Below are 20,603 nucleotides of genomic sequence, written 5' to 3'. Positions count from 1 at the left end.
CACACCCATAGCAACATTTACCAATATATACCAACACAGAATGTCTAATGACTCATTTAACTTGTCAATACGTCACTTTACTTAACCATATATTCAACAATATACAGTCACAGAACATTGTTAAAATAGTTGACGATGTGTTCAGTGAATCACTCAAAATCAACAGAACTGATTCATGAAAGAAATCAAACTTCAACTGCAGTTTTGATTCTGAAGTATAAATCTGAGTGAAACTGGCCAAATAAACATTCAAAAAACAAGTCATTTTAAGATTGTATATTGGGTGTGTTGTCAATATTGAATATATCACCCCAGCAAAGCAGTGTTGAGATTTTATAAATGGACTGATTTACATGTGAAAAACAGAGTCATATTTCTCAAGGACATTAACAGCAGTTTATATAAAGATCGTTCTGACTTCTTTTATGGCTCATTCATACATTTTATTTCATTCAACCGTTGTATGTGATACGTTTCAGAGGTTGTCTATTCAATTATTATTTAAATATGATCGTCAGATCACCATCCAACTACCTCCAAAGTAAAAAATTAATGATTTTCTTTTTCTCATTGAATATTCTGTTTCCCTCATATGTCACATTATGAAAAAAAACAGATCAAGGTCACTTGTTCGTGACTTCTTTTGCTATTGACTAATGGCTTTATTGTGCCGGTTACCAATAAGCAGTTCATAGATCTCTGAATCGCTGTTTTATTATTCAGAGTTCACTTTGAATTTTCTTACGGTTGTGGTTGTGTGTATTATTGGTGTTTCTCATTTCAACTCTCTGTGTGTAAATAGAGGTCGTTCGTTCTCCATTCATGTTGAATGGAGGCTCATTCTTTGGGAAACACTCGTGCTGCTGTTTCATGGGATTGAATTTGTGCCCAATCAGAACGCTGTTGTATTGCCTGTATTGTTCCTCGGATGCCCTGCGGGTCTTTACCGTGTTATAGTGAAACCACACGCGTTCTAATTTTTCTTGAAAGCAGAGGTTTGTCAGGGAAAGTGTTGTTTGTTATAAATCTGTTAACTGTTAACAATCTAACCTTCTAGGACGCCCAATTTCACAATATGGCGACAAGAGACCGGAAGTAAGAAAAAACGTTCCTGTCACGCTACTACCATAACCATTCATTATTATTGTGGAGCGGTAGCAGCTTGTTTTCTCACAAGCATTAATTTATTTACCAAAAGTGACAGTAGCAGATGTTGTCTGTTTTGTTCATGGTTTTCAGCATATGTAAAAATAGGAAAAACATTACAAAATCATTGTAAAAAATTTTTCAAGTGGTTTATTTATCATCAAGGTATGATATATGTTAGACAAATCATTACTCAGTTCTGGTTTATGGTGGGTTTAATGGACATTTCGAACAGAATAAACAACACTGTTAGTATGTACATATACTGTATATGTATGTTACAAATAAAATATACTGAATAACGAGATTATTTGTGATCACGGGGATTCGGTACATTATTTGTGTGTGCACATGTGGAGAAACATAGATGAATTTAGTTTACATTTCATACACGTTTACTTTATTATATTTCTTTAGACACAATCATAATTTTACTCATTTTCTACAAAAATAGTCGACTGGATGATTTTGAAGCGTGCATGCCTGTTAATATTGGCACATAGTTTAACTACATTCAATTCAAGTTTATTCCTATAGCACTTCGGAAAAACAAAGAGAGATTATTACTATTGTTGTTAATAATAACAACCGAAACTAGAAATAAAACTATAGAAAACGTAAGAAAACAAATCATGAAACCGAGAAAATTGTGAATTACATGATAAAGAATACATGGTATTTTTGCAAATCTTTCATTTACAATAATATTCATACTCTACCATAGGAATAATTGTCCGTAGGAGTTTATTCAGACTGTTATATTAATAACACGAGTAAGCACTTGTAATATTTGACAGACAAATAAAGAATAAAAACTAACCCTCTCTCTTTCTCTCAACAGGTATTGGTCTAGCTTTTGTGGAAACTAGTAACTTTGTATTAGCACCTATTGTATTATTGCTCCTGTATGACATATCGCTTAGTGCTCCGTGAACTCTCTGTAAGTCGCTTTGGATAAAAGCGTCTGCTAAATGACAAAATGTAAATGTAACAGATTGTGTGATCGCTTAGTGGGATTTATAAGCGGACTCTCGATGGGAAATGCTTAGATCTCACAGTAGAGCGCCTCTCTTCTCTTGGTATGGCCTAAATTGATTGCTTTTTAAAATTATTGCTATTGAAAAGCCTATGAAATTATGAATATGTTTTTTGTTTTAATTTTAAAGGCAGTGCTACATGCCTAACTGCTTTTAGTGTCCGCAACTGTTCTGTGAAGTGAACGATGCCAGACCATTGAGCGGAAAAACTTCTTCCCTATATACTTCTGGTCTCTGTCGCCATGTTGTGAAATAGCCGTATGGAAGTTGATGCTGATGTCCAGCGTGGAGCATCACATTCTGAAGCCTGATGGGAACTAAAGAGTCATCTGATATTTGTATCATTTGAGAATTCTACCTCTCTTAGAGGGCGAGTGATGTATTGGTAATACAGATGGGTGACGCTGTATTCTTCTGTCACCACAGACAAAAGTGTCTTTCCATCACGGCCTGCAGAATCAATTACACTGTGAGCCAGTTACAATGTTTCCAAGAGAGGTTTTGTTGAGATGAAAGGGCAGTCTGGAAATGCATCCCTGCAGAATAAAACTATTGAAACCATTAGAGAAATGCTAATGGATGTAATGGTTATAATGGGAATTGTATTGCTCTTAATGGAAACTATTTTCCAAATGTATAGTTTTATGATCAACTTCTTTTTTTTCTAAATTTTGCAAATGTATATGAAATGATCCCTGAGCATTTTTACCTGTGGAATAGGAAGAGCTGTTAGAGTTCATATGTTCACGTAAGACGATTCCTCAAGGTCTTTATAAATGACATATAGACTGACATTTAAAATCTGTGATTTACAATGTTTGCATTGAGTAGTGTAATTATCATTGAAGTTCAAAGTGTCACCTGTACGAGTTGAACACGTGAACATGTGACTGCGGATGAAAAGACGGACCGTGAATCTCTCATTCATGCGTCTGAACATGTGTGAAAAATAAATGATGTGAATGTGTGAATGAATTGTGACGAATTATCTCAATCTAATGACTCAATGATCTCAAGGTCAGTCCCCACAATGTGCATCTTTCCGGGTTTCTGGTCATCGTGGAGACAATGGGACTGTAGATGAAAACAGAATGAAGACCAGATTTGTGTGAGTAATCATTTTTTTATTTGCATGTTTTTTAGCCCTTACAAATGTGAAGTTATGGGCCATCGACCGGCAGTGTTTCCAGACCATCATGATGAGAACGGGTCTCATCAAACACGCAGAATACATGGAGTTTCTGAGGAGGTGAGGTCTTCTTCCAGTTACACACAATCACAGATAACATCTGTCCTGTACAAACTCCCAACATGACTCATGACAAAATGATGACAGAATGTTTCTTTTTGGGTGAACTATCACTTTAAGCTGAAGTTTCCATTTGCTCTATGTTTAATGTCATTGACAGAGAAATACTTGACCTATTAAAGCGATCTCATCTGCTGTTTTTCTGTCTAATGGCCACGGAGCAGGTGCCTGTATAAATGCGAGTTTAATTTGATTCTCCTCCACAAAAGTATAGATTAGTTTAGTCTGATGTTGTTTATGAATAGCTTGGCTTTATTAGATTGTCCTTGTTGCATTTATATTTCAGTATGCAACGTTGAGTGAAATGTGAGTGGCATTAAGGTGGCCAGGGTGGTTTCTGCTCACCAAATCAAATTCTTGAACGTTAAATATATTGTAGATGAAGAGGTTGGTCATGCATTCGAGTTTTAAATGATGTTCATTTAGACATGAATTCCAAAACGTCTGGTGACACAAGATAAGATTCTCAGAGAAATAACATTTCCCAGAGACCCCAGAGCAGCTTTACTGGAAAGTGTGATGTCAGTTAAACAAAATGAGCTTTTAGTGAAACTTCAGATGTGGACAGTGTAAGATGACTTTTGGATGGATGATGTTGGCACACTCACAAAGAGAACGTGACCGCAGAAACAAACCTTCATTTGTGTTGGAGGCTCCATCTGTTTTATTTTAGAAGTTTAAACACACCAATAAAACTTTAACTCTTTCTTGGTTATATTCCAGCAAGTTTAGGACAAGCAAACATCGAAATGGTATTTTCCCAAGAATACTACTGAAGTTCGCATCATCATTCATGGCTCCTGATTAAATTGAGGCACATGTCAATATTTCATCAGATTTTGGGATTTTTATGAATCATAAGAGCATGAAAATAGTAAAACGCTCCCGAAAATGTATTTTAAGTTGTCTGCTTCTCTTGGCATTTACTTTATTTAAAATGATCGACAGCTTTTGTTCTGAAGGAAATGTCATGAGATGATGTCCACCTCCACAGCTCAACCTGAGGCATATGTTCTTCGGAGACGTTTGAAATGTGTTTGTCAGTTTCACTCACTTTAACTCTCGTGTGCATTCATTTATCCGTCTTGCCAGTCATTTCAGCGAATTTGTTTGAGAATTAATTTCCATGAGTTGTTGAGTCAAACGTTTGGGTTGTTTCTCGCTTGGCCACAGGTGACAAAAGCCTTCAGTTTAACCTCAAACATATTCTCATCTCTCCCACAGCGTTCCAACGTTTCAAGGCCTTTCGGAAGAAATCCTCAGTAAACTAGCTGACGTTCTGGAGGAGGTGAGTGTCTTGTTTTCAAAATAACCAGCTGAATAAAACACAGAATTGTCACACTGTTGTTCCAGTGAATATTTCTCAAGGTCAATATACACATTTGGTTTTATCGAGTTCTTTAAGACAAACTTCAATTTTATGCATTGCACTTATTTTTCTATAAGCAATTGACAAGTAAAAAGTTATTTCTGTTGTTTTTAGCAATACAATAAGCCATCTCATCATGAGATATAACCTATAGCTTCCGTTTCCCCTAAAAGGTTGTTGTTCTGAGATAATGATGAGGTTTCCCGAAGACCGTTTTTTTGTCATTAAGTGTATGTACGCAGATGGGCTGCATGTGTCATGTTGACAAACACGCGTTTGGTGATTAAGTCGGAGTTAGGAAACATCTCGCAGGACAATATTCCCACACAGAATGACATTTAGTTCAAGAAAAACACATCTTCAATCTGTCGTCGACAGGCTGTTGTCAAGGGAAGAATTTTGAAGTAACAAGCCCTGAAGTGTTTTAAACAACCGTTTACACTTTGACCTTCTTTTCACAAACACACAGCTAATGGTCTAAATCCCTCATCGGCATGTGGAAATTTCCTCAAATAAAACTAGAGATGCTTTCAGATCCACTGGAGGAACCGCTTGCTTCATTATGCAAATGAGAAAGCGTTTGTGAGGCAGATTAACAGAATATTGTGTTCAGTTCTTTTAGGAATAGAAGCGCTGCTCATGCCGAGACAAAACAAAGAAAATTAACCTCTTTTATTTGATTCCTCATTTTCATACTGTTGAAAATCATGAGCGTAGTGAAATATGAAACGATAAAATTCACACGCTAGCCTTGGGCCCTCGTTGATCATTGGAATATTGTATCCAGGAATGCAGAACTGCTCTGTTTTAAGACATGAAATGCTAAAAAACCTCAGAACTTCAGACCTCTGTCAATCCATCTATCCAGTCAGTTAGTCTGTCTCATAAACCACTTAGCAACACCCTGGAAACCACATACAGTATAATGCTCTCACAATCCACACGCATCCACCCGGAGCATCCCAGCAACCACCTAGAATTCAGAATACCTGAATACCTTCAGAAAACCATCCAAAACACCTCGTCTAGTCGTCTAGTGCTTGCAGGGCAACACTGTGAAACGTTCTTCCAGCATTTAACCTGTACTGCTGTATTCATCAGATTTCATTTAAACGTTTTGGCTTCATGTGTGCGGTCTGTTTTATTGATCTGCCGTTCAGAATCTGTCCAACAGTGACATCACCAGAATATTTGCATATTGAATTGCATCTATGTAACCACCTGTAGACGCCTTTACACTCCAGTGATGATGTTGTGTCAGCACAGTCTTCGTTCGGCCGCCATTGAATTTTTTTGAGCTTGAGCCTTCTCGACCAATCACGTTCCTCGCAGGATGTTATGGAAACAACAGGTCTCTGTCATTGGTTAGCTGTGAAAAAAAGGTGTTTGACTTTTTTGTCTCAGACCAGTTTCAGTTTTTTCAACCTCAAAAGACGCTCTGAGCTGCAGAAAAAGGACCGGGGCTCCAGACTTTTTTGAAAACACAGTTTACTCCATAGGATTATAATGTAAAACAGACGCTGGCAGCTTCAAAAAAGAAGTCAAGTGTAAATGTTGGTCATGACACACGTGTCACTGAAATGTTTTCTTTCTGGATCACAGGCAAACGTACGTATGTCCAGCACACCGAATTAGTTTAAAGACAACACTTTAATTGATGGCTCAGCATTGGCGTGTTTAGAAAGGGTGTTTAGAAAGGGAAATTACAGCAAATAGCTTTTCATTCTTTTTCAATCGAGCCAAATGGATGCTTGATGATAATGTCCTCCGGCGGACCACAAGGACAAAAACTCTAGATTAATTGAAGACGTGCGGTCTGAAGGTTTTCTTTTTTAAGATGAGAAGTGACTTTTCGTCTCACCGTGTAATCATTAAGAGAATATCGAGGCCCTAAGAGATTATTTAGAAAATATGTCTTTGTGATAGCAGAAAGATAAAGATGTTAGTTTTTCAAAGAGACATTATCACACAGGCTATCTGTCTTCACTTTCAGATGGCAAGTTTATTCCTAACTCAGGAAAGTTTTCACAGAGTTTAAATTGACCTTTACTTAAATGCTCAGTACAATTAGTAATTGATCTTTTCCTGGGCCATCTAATAGCTTTTGCCTGGACCAAATGAATCATGTATCTCTAGTGACTTTCAAAATACCACCAGACCTACAAAATACCAAAACAAGACTATTCATAGACCCAATTAAAGAAGAGCAAAGTACAGTTTTAATGGAGAAACCAGAGAATTGTGGGAAATGTAAGAAACTAGGCACCAAATATCCATCTATTGTATAAGCCGCAACTGCAGTTTTAGCTCTTATGTACAAACCTTTCAGTTTATCATAAGCTGTACTCAAAAGTTAATGTGTTTTCCGGTTTCTTTTGAGGTTATTGTGTTTGATGTCCACATTTCCAGTGACTATGTATTCAAAGATCGGAAGTTACAGAAGTTCCCACGACTCCCATGACTCTTTACTTAGACTGTTTTATTTTAAACTTTCAGGTTAATTTTGACCATATTAATGGACATGACATGTCAATGTATTTTGGTGGAAATAGATCCCCTTATTTTAAAGTCCCCGTGAATTGGAAGTTGCGATCGTTTTTACTTCCGTATTTTGATGCATTTCCGAGTGAAATGAAATTTTGAATGCGAAAAATAGTGGGTGTGGCTTTCTTCTTTCTCTGCGATTTGATTGGATGTATAAAAACAGCCGTTGCATTTTGAAATGGAACTTTCAGCAGACTGACAGTTGAAGGGGAGGAGTTAACGGATGCTCCGCCCAAGCCGTCTAACATGCGTCATTTAAGATGGATAGTCATTTTCAGATTTAAACTGAAGATTATGAGGGCACATTCATTTTAAAAGGAGAATGTTCCACATTGATAAACTATTTACAATAAACACTGCAATATTTTATGAAAAAATAGGCATTGTCATTTTTTTATTTCACTTGGACTTTAAGGAAATGTTGCGGTATAAAAAGTGTGGATTGTCATTGGCTACAGATTACCTGAACAACCAATCAATTTCATTCATGCTGATGTTCAAGCTGATTGGCCGGCAGCTCGCAAGAGTTTCATGACTGAACTTGGTCATTTCTGGAAGTCTCTTCAGGCTCGAGTGGTTGTATTGTCTGGTGTTGAGCTGAGATGTCTGGACAGTTTCCCAAACACACGAGTGAAATGCAGGAGTTGGCCGACGTTCCCAGAGTGCACTGCTCCACTGGAGGATCGTGGGTCAGAAAGTCAGATTTTTCCATCAGATTGTTGAAGGAATAAAAGAATGAAAGGCAACGACTGAAAAGAACGAAACCCCCACACACCCCAAACACTCTTTCTTTCTTTTTTATATTATTATTACCAACTCACTGGAATGTGTTGAAACTATGCAAGACTGTCGATGTTTTTAAGAGTAGCGTGCATTACCTTGTTAATGTGCATAGAAATGCATTACTCTGTTCTGAGTCACAGTTACGCTCTGTGAGTCAAATAAATGTAGTAACTACAGAACTATGACCCTGAACTTGCACGACTGCTTTGCTTTCTGAAGGTGAGCTGAAGATTGCTTCACAGTCTGGACCAGTCTTTATTCAGCTGTAAACTGAAGCTGCTTTTGACTTGCGTATTAAATCAAAGGAGTGATGCTTTCAGACTTAAATAACATCATAAATTAATCTGTAATAGTTGAAACACATGACGAGTCTGGAGGTGTAAAATGAATGTAGATTGTAGAGGTCAAATAATCTGGATTTGGGTAGATTAGATGAGAACAGTCTTCAATTATATTGCCTTTTGATCGCAGATTTGACAAATCTGAGCTCAGTTTGAGATATTGTTGACATCTCTTCTGAAACTCTAATGACATTTCTGACTCTTTTCTCAAGAGGAATATCTGAGACACAGATGAGCAAAGTTTACATACGCTCTCCATTTCACCTGATGTCCAGGAGAAATAATAATAAGTCATTTCTCCCCATCACATGATCGTACTGTTTTGTGCCCGTGTTTGTGCGGGTTGTGAGAATATGAAGCATTTTTGTAACTTTCCGTGTCGAAGCCCTTCAGCCGTCTGTTGCGTGATGGAGACAGTGTCTTCTTCATGACTCGCGGCTGGTGGTGATGGAGCAACACTGTGGAAATTGGACAAGCCAAAAGAAGGACACTTGTTGAACTCTCTCTCGCTTTATCTCTTTCCTCAGACGCACTATGGTGATGGAGAGTACATTATTAGACAAGGTGCCAGAGGGGACACATTCTTTATCATTAGCAAAGGAAAGGTAAGATCTCCACAGCTTTCACACAGACCTAATGCCCACAAACTTCTAGCCATTTGACACTTGAATTATTAAATAACAGCATCGCAATGCCACTTTTCTCTTCAAAACAAAGCTTCAAGCATTCCCCAAAGTGCAATGAGCTATTTTGAAAGAGTCCCCGTCTGGTACTGTCACCACTCCTCTGCGGCGGTGTGAAAGCTCATTACTGCGAATTTAAGAAGAAGTCCAAAATCTTTATCTAACTGTCATATTAGGGATAGGACGATGCTGTTAGTTTGCATATTTCTTAGCCAAAAAACGTCTGGAAAGTCTCAAAAACTTTGCATGTCACCAAGCAACACAAAAATGTAAATTCTTTCTCTCGCTCATTTCTTTATTCTGCAGAACACAAAAGAAGATATTTTGAAGAATGTCGAAACCAAACAACACTGAACCCCATTGACTTCCACTGTACATTTCTCAAAATATCTTCTTTTGTGTTCCACTGATGAAAGTCACATACAAGCAGAATGTCCCAGTGCTGTTATACGAAATATCAGCACTCCTAAAACACTGCCCACCCAATGAAGGAAGTTTGCTAGTTTGAATGGAAAAATGACACTCTGCCTGTACAAACATCACTTAGTATGCCATAAGAGCTTTTCGTGATCCATAATCTGCATTTACAGGTGAACGTCACTCGGGAGGATTCTCCCAACGGGACCCCTGTCTACCTGCGAGCGCTGGGTAAAGGAGATTGGTTTGGAGAAAAAGCACTTCAAGGGTATGAAATAAAAAACTTCTTTTCAAACTTCTATTTAAAGTGATCGTTGACATCAGTCATGCGCTCTGGATCATTTTCCACTCGGACGATTTTAACCAAGAAAAATCAAATGTGCATCCAAACAAAGCGTCTGTTTTGAGATTCATCTTACAGCAGTAATAAAAAAAAGTGAAAACAGTGGATCTTACAAGAAAAGTTCAACCAAAGCAAAGATCTTTAGAAAAACATCTCACTTCTCTTTGTTGATACAATGCTCTTTAAATTAAAATTCTGTCATCATTTCCTCACCCTCAAGTTGTTCCAAACCTGTATAAATGTCTTTGTTCTGCTGAACACAAAGGAAGATATTTGGAAGAATGTCAGTAACCAAACAGATCTAATCCCCCATTAAAATAAATGGAGGATGAGATCTGTTTGGTTACTGACATTCTTACAAATATCTTCCTTTGCGTACAGGTTTGAGGGTGAGTAAATGATAACAGAATTTTCATTTTTGGGTGAACTATCCCTTTAATAGGTCTCAAAATGTTAAAGGTCCAGGTTGTCATTTTTGGAGGGTCTGTTGACAGAAATGCAATATAATACGCATAACTATGTGTTCAGAGGTGTATCAAGACCTTACATAATAATTTTTGTAATCTTAGAATGAGCTATTTCTATCTACATACTTACATGAAATTCGCCATGTTGTTTCTACAGTAGCTAAACGGACAAACTGCTCTACAGAACGCGTTTCATAAATGCTTTTTCTCCTTCAGCAAAGAATTGAAAACGTGACGACATCTTAGTTCTGTGTCAGCCACCGTAGTGCTTGGAAAGGGGGGGGGGAGCGGTGGAGCGAGCCTTTGGTTGCAATTCGCAACCTCACCACTAGTTGTCGCAAAAATCAACACATTGTTCTTTTAATGCTTCAAAAAGCACCTGCAGCCATCATTAAAGTGGGTGAATAAATGTCTTGAACATGCAGTTTGGTTTAATCATTTGTAAATATAATCTCATGTATGTTATTATATAACATTTTTATATTTAATTTATTATGTATTAAACCGATTGGTGACCGGTCACCATGTAATACTTATACATTATGGTTATTTATTTCATGATGAGATTTAATGTTTTGTGATGGCATGTTTGATTTGGACTTTGTATAGTTCATTTGAGTTACTATACGCTGTTCACGGTTGCCAAACTTGAAGCAAAAAAAGATAAATGTCTTAGAACTTCGTTCTATAAAGGTTTAGAGAGTGATTCAGTCAATCAGAATCTACTCATAATTGTTCTGTTTCACGAAAATGGTGTTCGTTTAAGAATAAAATGGGCTGTTTGTCATAAGTGAGAGTTTATTTCATCAGATGGACTGACAGCCCAATCATCCCATCACAGGACCATTCCATAGTATATCTGTCAGTTTGTGTCTTAGGCAAAGAGATGCTTTTCAGACTAAACAGCCACATGATCGTTTTTCATTTCTTTCTTTTTCGTCAAACCTTTACCAGCTGTGTGTTGTAAGGGATGGAAATAGAACGTGTGCCGTGGCGTCCCCTGGTGGACATTAGTGGAATCACACATTATTGCTGCTGGTTGTGATGAACTATGACCTGTTCGAGTTGTATAGTGCACAGTATTTTTGAATTGATCTCACTGTGCATGCCGCTCTCTGCCTGTGGTGACTAGTTCAGGGCTGGACTGGGAAGAAAAATCGGCCCTGGAACTTTTAGGCCAGCATCGGCCCTACGGGGGGGTTTGGTATGCATGCATACGTGTCTTTTGCATTCACTTTGCCTGCATTCGCATTTATAATACGCCCATCTAAGCGGCCAACGCCTCCGTTACGGCCCCATACGTTAGCGGCCCAACAGGAAAACGCCCGGTACGCCAGATGGTCAGTCTGCCCCTGCTTTAGTTTGTCATTGACCCTGAATAAGAGACCATCTGCAGATCACACATAACGTATAGGATTCATTGCGGGAGAAAGATGTTTGTCTGGGTTCGATTGAATCAGAAAGTACAGTAGGAAACGCTCTGACCATAAGACAATGCGAGACCAGAAATGAATTCATGATGAAATAAAAGCTTTGATCAGTCACTCTCCACACTTTTGACCACACACGTTCTGAGATCTTAAAATAACTCTCTCGATTTGCTTTGAGCCATTTGTAAGATGAAATTTACTGTTCTGGACATTCAAATCAAAGGACAGGTTTTGATAACGTGATGGACCTCTGGGTCAGTGCAGTATGTCATTTGACCAGATACATATCGCTGCTGTCCTTCTGAAACATGTTATCTCCATATTTTGTCATTTTTATTGATCACCCTTTATGTTTCTCACTGGGTTTTGTAAAGATCTAACCAATAAAATGTATTAAAAAGTGCTTGTCAACTTTGACAAAGTATTTAATAATTTCAAAAGTTCTGTGTTTTTCCATTTCCTGAAAAACAGCAAATCTGGACATACAAGCTTTAACATTAGGCAAAATTAATATGATGAAAAGAAAAAAGTGCTTCATGGTGCATAAAATTTGATCCTCATTACACTTGAACCTGTTTTTAATGTGATTTATATCTCTTGAGTCCACCAAGTGAGGATCAAATATGCAGTTTAAATGCATCAATAATTAAACATATTGTATAAATAATGTGTAATTATATGTAATGTTTCCTTCCCCTGCTTTGTTCTTCTTAATAGCTATAATAACCCTGTTTACTTTGCTCTTCCAAAGACAGACGATTACAGTAGGCTATATATTTGGATTATATAGTACATTGTAAAAAAATGTAATCTTACAGAATTTTTCTGTTACTTTTTATAGATTTTTCACGTATAATGTAAAAAAACACGCAATTTAAAAAATATATATTTGACAGATTTTTCATGTTTTTTTTTAATACGGTCAAAAATCAACTGCAAATTTACAAGAAAAATGGGAGAAACATGTAATTTTACAGGGAAAACGGTTATTTTACGTTTTATTTCTGGCACCCCAGTTGCCAGAAAATGTCTTTCTTTATACAGGATTTTTTTTGCAGTGTATAGTATATAGGATTTTATTATGCATTTTCAGTCACAACCCTAGAAAGAAATTGCAAAGCATTTTTGGATCACAACCCCCCCAGCTGAAGTTAGACATTGGGAGGAAACTACAGAGCTGTTGTAAACACAGTCGACTCGTGTGCTTTATTAAATACCAAGGCACCAGTTATGAATGAAAAATATGGTTTTAGTAAAACTAGCGTGTTTATACTTTCTTTAAAGTATAACTCAATAAAAAATATATGGTTTTGTGCTCATATAATGGAAGTCAATGGGGTTCAGTGTTTGATTATCAAATTTCTTCAAAATATCTTCTTTTGTGTTCTGCAGACGAAAGAATGTCATACAGGTTTGAAATGACATGAGAGTGAATAAATGAAAAAGAATGTACTTTTTTGGTTTATCTTTCCCTTTAAAAAGTGTTGTTACAAATAATAATGATGTAATATATATACACACAGCGTCGGCGCCAGGGTGCACAAAGTGAGGGGGCTACTATGTTTAGTGGGGGGGCCAGGGTTTAGGGGTTTAGAATGAGCTGGTGTCCCGAAATTTCATCCTACCCGTCAGATTATCCTACCAGGCATGGGCACATCAATGTTACGTCATTTTATTGCGCTATAAAATTATCCTACTTGTTTATTTTATACTGCTACGGGAATCTGATTGTGTATTTTCGTTGTTAAATCATTCTAGGCCTGCATATTTATTTAGTACTGGTAGTACAATTATAGGGTATTGCGCTGTAAATTAATCATACATGTTTCTTTTATGCTGGTAGGATAATCTGACATTTACGATGTAAATTTATTTAATGTGTTCATTTTAAATTGGTAGGACTATCTGACAGGGTATTTTGCATTGTAAAATCATCCTACCTGTTTATTTTGTCGATGTGGTTTAGATTATAGCCTAAATTTTGCCCTGCGGTAGGAAAAGCTGACAGGTTGGACAATTCGAGGTTGCGACACGGCACTAGGCTGAGTTCTCGCTCTGTTCTGCTTCAGTGTGCAGCTCTTCTGGTGTTAAGAAGCGGCACTCCGCCATACCCCAGTTTTCTTCTCAAGTTTAAGTTTTAACAATTTACTTTTTTATCAGAGATAATCGCGGAAAACCTGATCTATATGCAACGTGGTAGGCTAACCAAATCACACTTGTAAAAGCGTCACATTCGCACATAACGAGTGCGCGAAGAAATCCATGTCCGCACACGTCAGCCGCGCCGCGCCGACTCTGTATACACATATGCTGTGGTTATTTATAGGTGTAGAGTTCCTTTCGTCTCTGCTCTGATGAGGTGTGTGTGTGTGTTAGTTTTCACCTGAAGTGTCGTTACTCCTACAAATGTGTGTTCTTCATCTTCGGGCTTTGATGTCACCTCTCTCTCTCTCTCTCTCTCTCTCTCTCTCTCTCTCTCTCTCTCTCTCTCTCTCAGCTTTAATTACTACACAATCTTAGCGCCTCTATTTTTATTTGTCGTAGGTTTGTTTAAATGTGTTTAGCAAATCAATCAGCACTCTGTTGAAGTGGATGATCTTAAACAGTCAGCGTTTCATCTTAACCCATGTTTCTGGCTGCTCCGAGTCGTGTTTATGGGATATGGGGGCAGTCACAAGTAACGGGCATAACAATAGCCATGGTCTTGTGGATTAAAGGCCGCCTGCAGCTTTGATGTTCAACAGCTTGTATGCCAAGTAAACTTTCATGTCCCACTCAGGAAAAACACCCTGTTCAGTCAAAACCGTTCAATTGCTGCCACTTAAGGAGATGTTGATCAGAGCGTCTTCTTCTGAAGTTCAGCCAGACGAACATGACACTTACATTTCACTGCAAAATCACAGGAGAAAATTGAGATTTAGAACTTAAAATTTGGATTTGTGATATTTTGACTAATTTAGCTCTCAAATGTTCCACACGGTTTAATATTGTCAGGAAAATGATCCAAATAAAGAACGCACACCCAGAGAACAGATTTTTAAGTGATTTCGTGTCGTGAACTTGGTGACTTTGAAATTTAGTGACTTTTCAGAAGCCTAAAGCCTACAAACTACACATTTAAAGAGTTTTGTTTAGTCACTATTTCACATAAGCAATATTGTAGTACACCTAAGTAAACTGTTTATAAAACTATAAGTATATCATTTTAACTCTAAAAACAATATAAAATCGTATGAAATTACATACAGTAAATTATAGTATACATTCACTTTGATCCATTTCGCTTTTATCCAAAGCTACTTACAAGTAGGAGAGCATTTAACATTTTGTCAACACGCTAAACAGTACCAACAGTTTACTGTAATAAATGATAGCAGTTTTAATAATACTATAGTAAATTGATAAACTGTTGTCAATACTGTTGACTATTTACTATAGTATGATTTAAAAACACTAGAGTATCTAGGATTTTGCTATACTAAGTACTGTAGTATACCACAGTATTTTTTCCATGTGGAAATTATCGTTTCATTGTCTGCTGTCAGAAAATGTGTAAATAGGAAGAGCTTTATTGTGCATAGTACAGTGTCGACTTTACACAATGCAGATACGACTACATTGTAACAGGGCACAATATATTTTACTGCAGTTATTACATTCTATTAATGTTTGGATAACAAATGTACTTAAAATGTCAGGCAAATGAAGTATACTACCGTGTGTTTGGGGCTGAAAGTGAAAGGTGCGTAGCCTCCCTGCTCCGGGGGTCTTCGTTCACTTCAGTTACTCTTGTAGTTTGATTGACAGGTCTGACCTTTCTCTCATAGACCTCACTACAGCAGCCGGAGTTTGACTGACTGAGTGTTTCTGGTGTTAACCTCCCAGTGTCTGTGTCTCATCACAGCATTCAGAGAGACGGCCCGCTGTAGTCTCAGACGCTCATTGAACGTTGTTTCCATCTGTCGCTCTTACTCACTTTTAATCCTCGTGTGCTGTGGTGTCAGTTGCATAAGACTGATGTAATAATCACTGTTAGTGATATAAATGGATGTTACTGGTGGGAGATATGTATTCTCTCATATGCTCTCGTGTGGGACCATCTAATGACATCACCTCTAAGAGAGTTTTCCAGTTTCACTTACTGTCATGTGGGTCTCTGATGAACGATGTCCGCTGGACAACATTCACAACTGCTCTCTGGAGTGGTTTATAAATGAAACAGCAATGTGTCTGTTATGCTTAAAAAACATCATCCCATTTAACAGATGACATCTGACAGATGCAAAAACAGCTGTATGTTATGTCACATGTCACTTGAGTTAGTAAAACTGAGTTGTAACAACACTTGGCATTGGCAGCCATGAACAGCTGAACTCTGCATACAAATGTTTTTATAAATTTATCGCTGACATATTTGGGACGAATCCACGTTGTTTTATTGCATTTGTCCATGTGTTTTCATCTCTTTAAATAGTAAGAAAGCATCATTAGCCGCACAAAGTTTACTGTAGTAAATACATCCCAGTGCACAGAATATACCATCATACCACCAACTGGGTCATTCTAACCAAACCATTCAACACCATGACAGTAATGGTTCTAAATATACATATTATTCAGTAACACAAAAAATGGGTCATAGTAAAGATAATTGTGTTCTCTACCTTGCACAAGGAATAAGTGTAACATAGAAATTAATTTATTTTTAATTATGAATTATTTAATTTTATGAATTAATTTAATTATGAATTAATTATTTTTAATGATTCTTAATATACTTACTATTTAGTAACACAAAAAATGATCATAGTAAAGATAAAATTGTGTTCTCTACATTGCACAAGGAATAAGTGTAACATAGAAATGAATTTAGTTTTGTATTTTATTGCATTTATTTATACATTTTATTCAATCTCATTACCGCAATGCATCCAGCTATAACTATGTTGTCATTTAAACAGAGTCAAATTAAAATATTCTGAAAACAATCATTTTAACTAGATGTCCTCAAATGACAAAAAACATTGACAGAATATTAACATATAATAAAAATGAAGAAATAGTGGAAAAAAACAAGGGTCCATGACACACACAGATATTTACATTTAGCTTGATTTTGTGTGAAGTAGCAAATAGCTACCAGGTTATATTTTTCTAGTTTAACATTCTCTTGTCATGCTGTGTACACAACATTGATTATCATTACCGATACAGGTAGCTTTACACATTTAAATAAAAATTACATGGATCATTTTCTATACAAATATACTTCATTAATGTCTAATTATGTACAATGAATATGAACTGCATGATGGCTTCTAGTTCTTTAGTAAAACATGCTATGGTATTGAGATTTTCAGAGGGTTACGGTAATGAGATTTTTAAGTTCTTGTTTTGATTTTTTTTTAAATGTGAATAAAAATGTGCAGTGTCAGTAATTAATGCTAGGCCTTGTTTGTTTTTAATGCCTAAAAAGGAAACTTGTTGATGAAAGTATTATGTTTTAGCTTTGAAACCAACTTCACCCAACTAGCTATCAGTCACTGTTTGATGAAATCTGTTTTTCATTTTGATATTTGCCTTCAAACACATACGGGTCGTGAATATTCCTGGTCCTGTTATCCTCTGATGTAACAGTGTCTATTAAGTGCTGTGTCTCGGTTATTGATCAATAATAAATATGCTGTCATAAGACTTGGCCGGTGTGTGAGTGACGCATGCTTTTTGTTTTTACTCAGAGAAGACATCAGGACGGCTAATGTCATCGCTGCTGAAGCGGTCACCTGCCTCGTCATCGACAGAGAGTGAGTTTTCCCTCTGTGTGTGTGCTGTGAAATCTGATTACTCTTACATCTTTTCCACTTTGCACACATGAAATTATTGCCGCTAATTTGGTTTGACCTCCCGTGACTTTCCCCGTTGTAAGTTCATGCTACTTCACGCCAGTTGCTTTGAGTCTTAGACAGCAGATTGTGGGAAATAAAGCATGTGTGACAGAATAATGTCTTAGCCAGCAATACTCACACGTCTCAGCGGACACTTTCCGTCTCCTGCTAAAATAAGAATTCTCTTGTGGAGACTGACTTTTACCTTCACTGCAGGAAACTATTTACAGCTCATAAAAATCTCATTAAAAAGCCTTTGCTTTTGTCATTTTGTTTTCCACTTTTAATGTGAAAAATATGGACGCCCAGTCTTTAAACAGTTCAAGTTGTTCATTTTATTAAGCTATGAGATTATTCACATAATGTGCCACTTACTGTGTATACATTCCATCGGATGAAACCGCCAACAATAAAAACAATAATTATTATTTTCAAAGTTATGTTTGGTGCCGCAAGTGAAGCAGATATGACACAATTCTCCTTTAAGATGTGAGTGAAAGATAGCATTGTTCCATTAATAGTGTTCATCTCAGTGCTGCTCTATTTTCATGGCAGTAATAATGAATGACATGAATTCACGCCCTCATATCTGATACCAATTCAGTGGACCTTTCTAAGAATACAACATGAAATAGATGGACAGCGATATAAATTAATTCACACTTTCAATGTGTTCGTAATAAATCAAATCTTTATACCTCATCGTGCTATTAAAGTCCTGTGTGACCTCCGCTGACAGGACTGCAAAGACCTTCTGAGTCACGCCACCATTAAAGAATGACATTATGATTTAAAACTCGGTGACCCTAAACCATAAAATAGTTTCCCCCGTTTGACCCTGTTTGTTAAAGTTGGAATAAACATGTGAGAATTGACCGATGGACCAAACGGGTGCAATAGGTCCAATCGTGTCTAAAGCAGGACTTCAGATATTTCTGTGGACTAAACGGCCGTAAATACATTAAGTAACCCCTGCATTTGGAAAGGGAGACACACTTTTCCTATCTTTGGTTATTTGCAACCAGGCAAAATATTTTATTCATTCATTAATTCACCTTTCACATGGTTGAAGTTATAGACAGGTGCCCACCACACGCACAACCATTCAGTTAAAGAAAAATGATGCTTTATTTTTGTTTTTTGATATATATACCATGTTCAGTATTTTGTGCACGCTTGTACAGACAGACAGACGCACGCACGCACACACACACACACACACACACACACACACAAATGCATAAGGATGGAAATCTAAGTCCAAGCCATATATATAATTCTTCAGGTAAAATATTGTGATAAACATTTATTGGTGTTCAAAACACATGCTTATTTCTGTGGATATATTCTGAATTGCTATTAGAGTTGTGATTACTGTTTGCAGTTCTAGTCAAATTGCTTTGCATTAAACATCTACACTTCAATATAATCAAATGTATCTTTAAGTGAAAGAAAATGCTTAGATAAAGATATTGCATAGATTAAATGTAGACATTTTTCAATCTTCAGGTCCTTCAAGCATTTGATAGGAGGTCTGGACGACGTCTCAAACAAAGGCTACGATGATGCTGGTGCCAAACTGAAGTAAGTTTCAGTCGACACTTATGTGACTCATTCAGCTGAAGATTAAATGCACTCCTCTTTATAAAGAAATGCTGATCAAATCTATAATGAGTTTGAGCGTGCTGTGCGGAGACATGGCACAAATGAATTGGTTTGTGTGTTTCATTAGATTTGCATGTGGTCATGATGATGTCAGCTGGAGGGGTTTGAGAATGAGAAACACAGCACGATATGATGGATTCTAGTTTGGTGAAAATAGTTCCGGGTAAATAAGCAATAATGTTAAGCAGCTGTTACAATTTATTGTAACGATTCACCGTGAGCCGGTTGAAAATCGGTTATAATGAGTGACGATTCAAATCGGTTGAGGTGTGAACTGAATCGCAATACATTTTTTGAACAGCAGGGGCTGCTATTTTCACTGCAAATCTAAACGTGGACTTGCTGATATTTCTTAAATGCAAAAAAAATCCAAGAAAAGCACAGACAGTATTAGTTTGTTTATATTAAAGAGACTTTTTCTATTATTAATTTGTTATAAAATTGCAGTTTAGTTTTGTTATTTGAAATAAAACATTATTTTATTATACAAAGAAACGTGAAAGCATTTAAGAAATAATGCAAGGTAAGTTGTTCATTTCTAATTTGTTTCTACTCATTTTGTAAAAATAAATTGCGAGTAAATCGTGAATAAATCGCATCGTGAGATCAGAATCGTGACTCGCATCGCATCGTGAGCTGAGTGAATCGTTACATCCCTACAATTTATATTTGGCCCGTTTATATTTCATCTATTTTTGGAGTGCTGTTCGGCGACGGATATAAAGCGGACCAGCAGTTATGATATGAGGTTAAATATGAAACCCTAGTTTTGTTTTTGTCTTTGTTTAAATGAGTTTGAAACATTTGAGAGGAGCGTGCCCATACAGATCTGTCAATCATTTTGCAATCATATTTAAGCAGCCACCCACCAGTTCTTCCGGCATCCCTCCACCACCCTGACTCCTCCCATAATCTACTGTAAATTATGTCATTTTTTGTCTGGTAGTTTATAAATTGAACCAGTAGGTTTGTTTCGACCATATGTGACGCACATTATTGTCTTACGGTGTCTCCATATGTTGTTAAAATACAGTGTTCATGTAGCTCAGTTGGTAAAACATTGCGCTAGCAGCGCAGGGTTTGAGCCCCAAAGAACTTCAATATTAAAACACTTAAAGTCATTCTGCATTAAAATGAAATGTAAAAGATAAAAAAATCCAACTTCTATTATGCTTATGTCTGGC

General features: G+C 36.9%; 1 protein-coding gene across 1 annotated transcript in view; it reads left to right on the top strand.

Moving 5' to 3' along the window:
- Nucleotides 1–20,603, top strand: part of prkg1b (protein kinase cGMP-dependent 1b) — a 108,465-nt gene that overhangs the window by 72,689 nt on the left and 15,173 nt on the right. Inside the window, exons 4-9 of the mRNA XM_057358450.1 lie at nt 3,327–3,432; nt 4,717–4,780; nt 9,057–9,134; nt 9,803–9,897; nt 17,608–17,673; nt 19,264–19,338. Of these exons, the coding sequence (XP_057214433.1) occupies nt 3,327–3,432; nt 4,717–4,780; nt 9,057–9,134; nt 9,803–9,897; nt 17,608–17,673; nt 19,264–19,338 (484 nt within the window). The remainder of the gene's footprint in view (nt 1–3,326; nt 3,433–4,716; nt 4,781–9,056; nt 9,135–9,802; nt 9,898–17,607; nt 17,674–19,263; nt 19,339–20,603) is intronic.

This window comes from Triplophysa rosa, linkage group LG18, assembly GCF_024868665.1.
Source record: "Triplophysa rosa linkage group LG18, Trosa_1v2, whole genome shotgun sequence".
Classification (NCBI taxonomy): domain Eukaryota; kingdom Metazoa; phylum Chordata; class Actinopteri; order Cypriniformes; family Nemacheilidae; genus Triplophysa; species Triplophysa rosa.
Note: the sequence above shows the minus strand (reverse complement) of the source record. Positions and strands in the feature narration are given on the sequence as shown.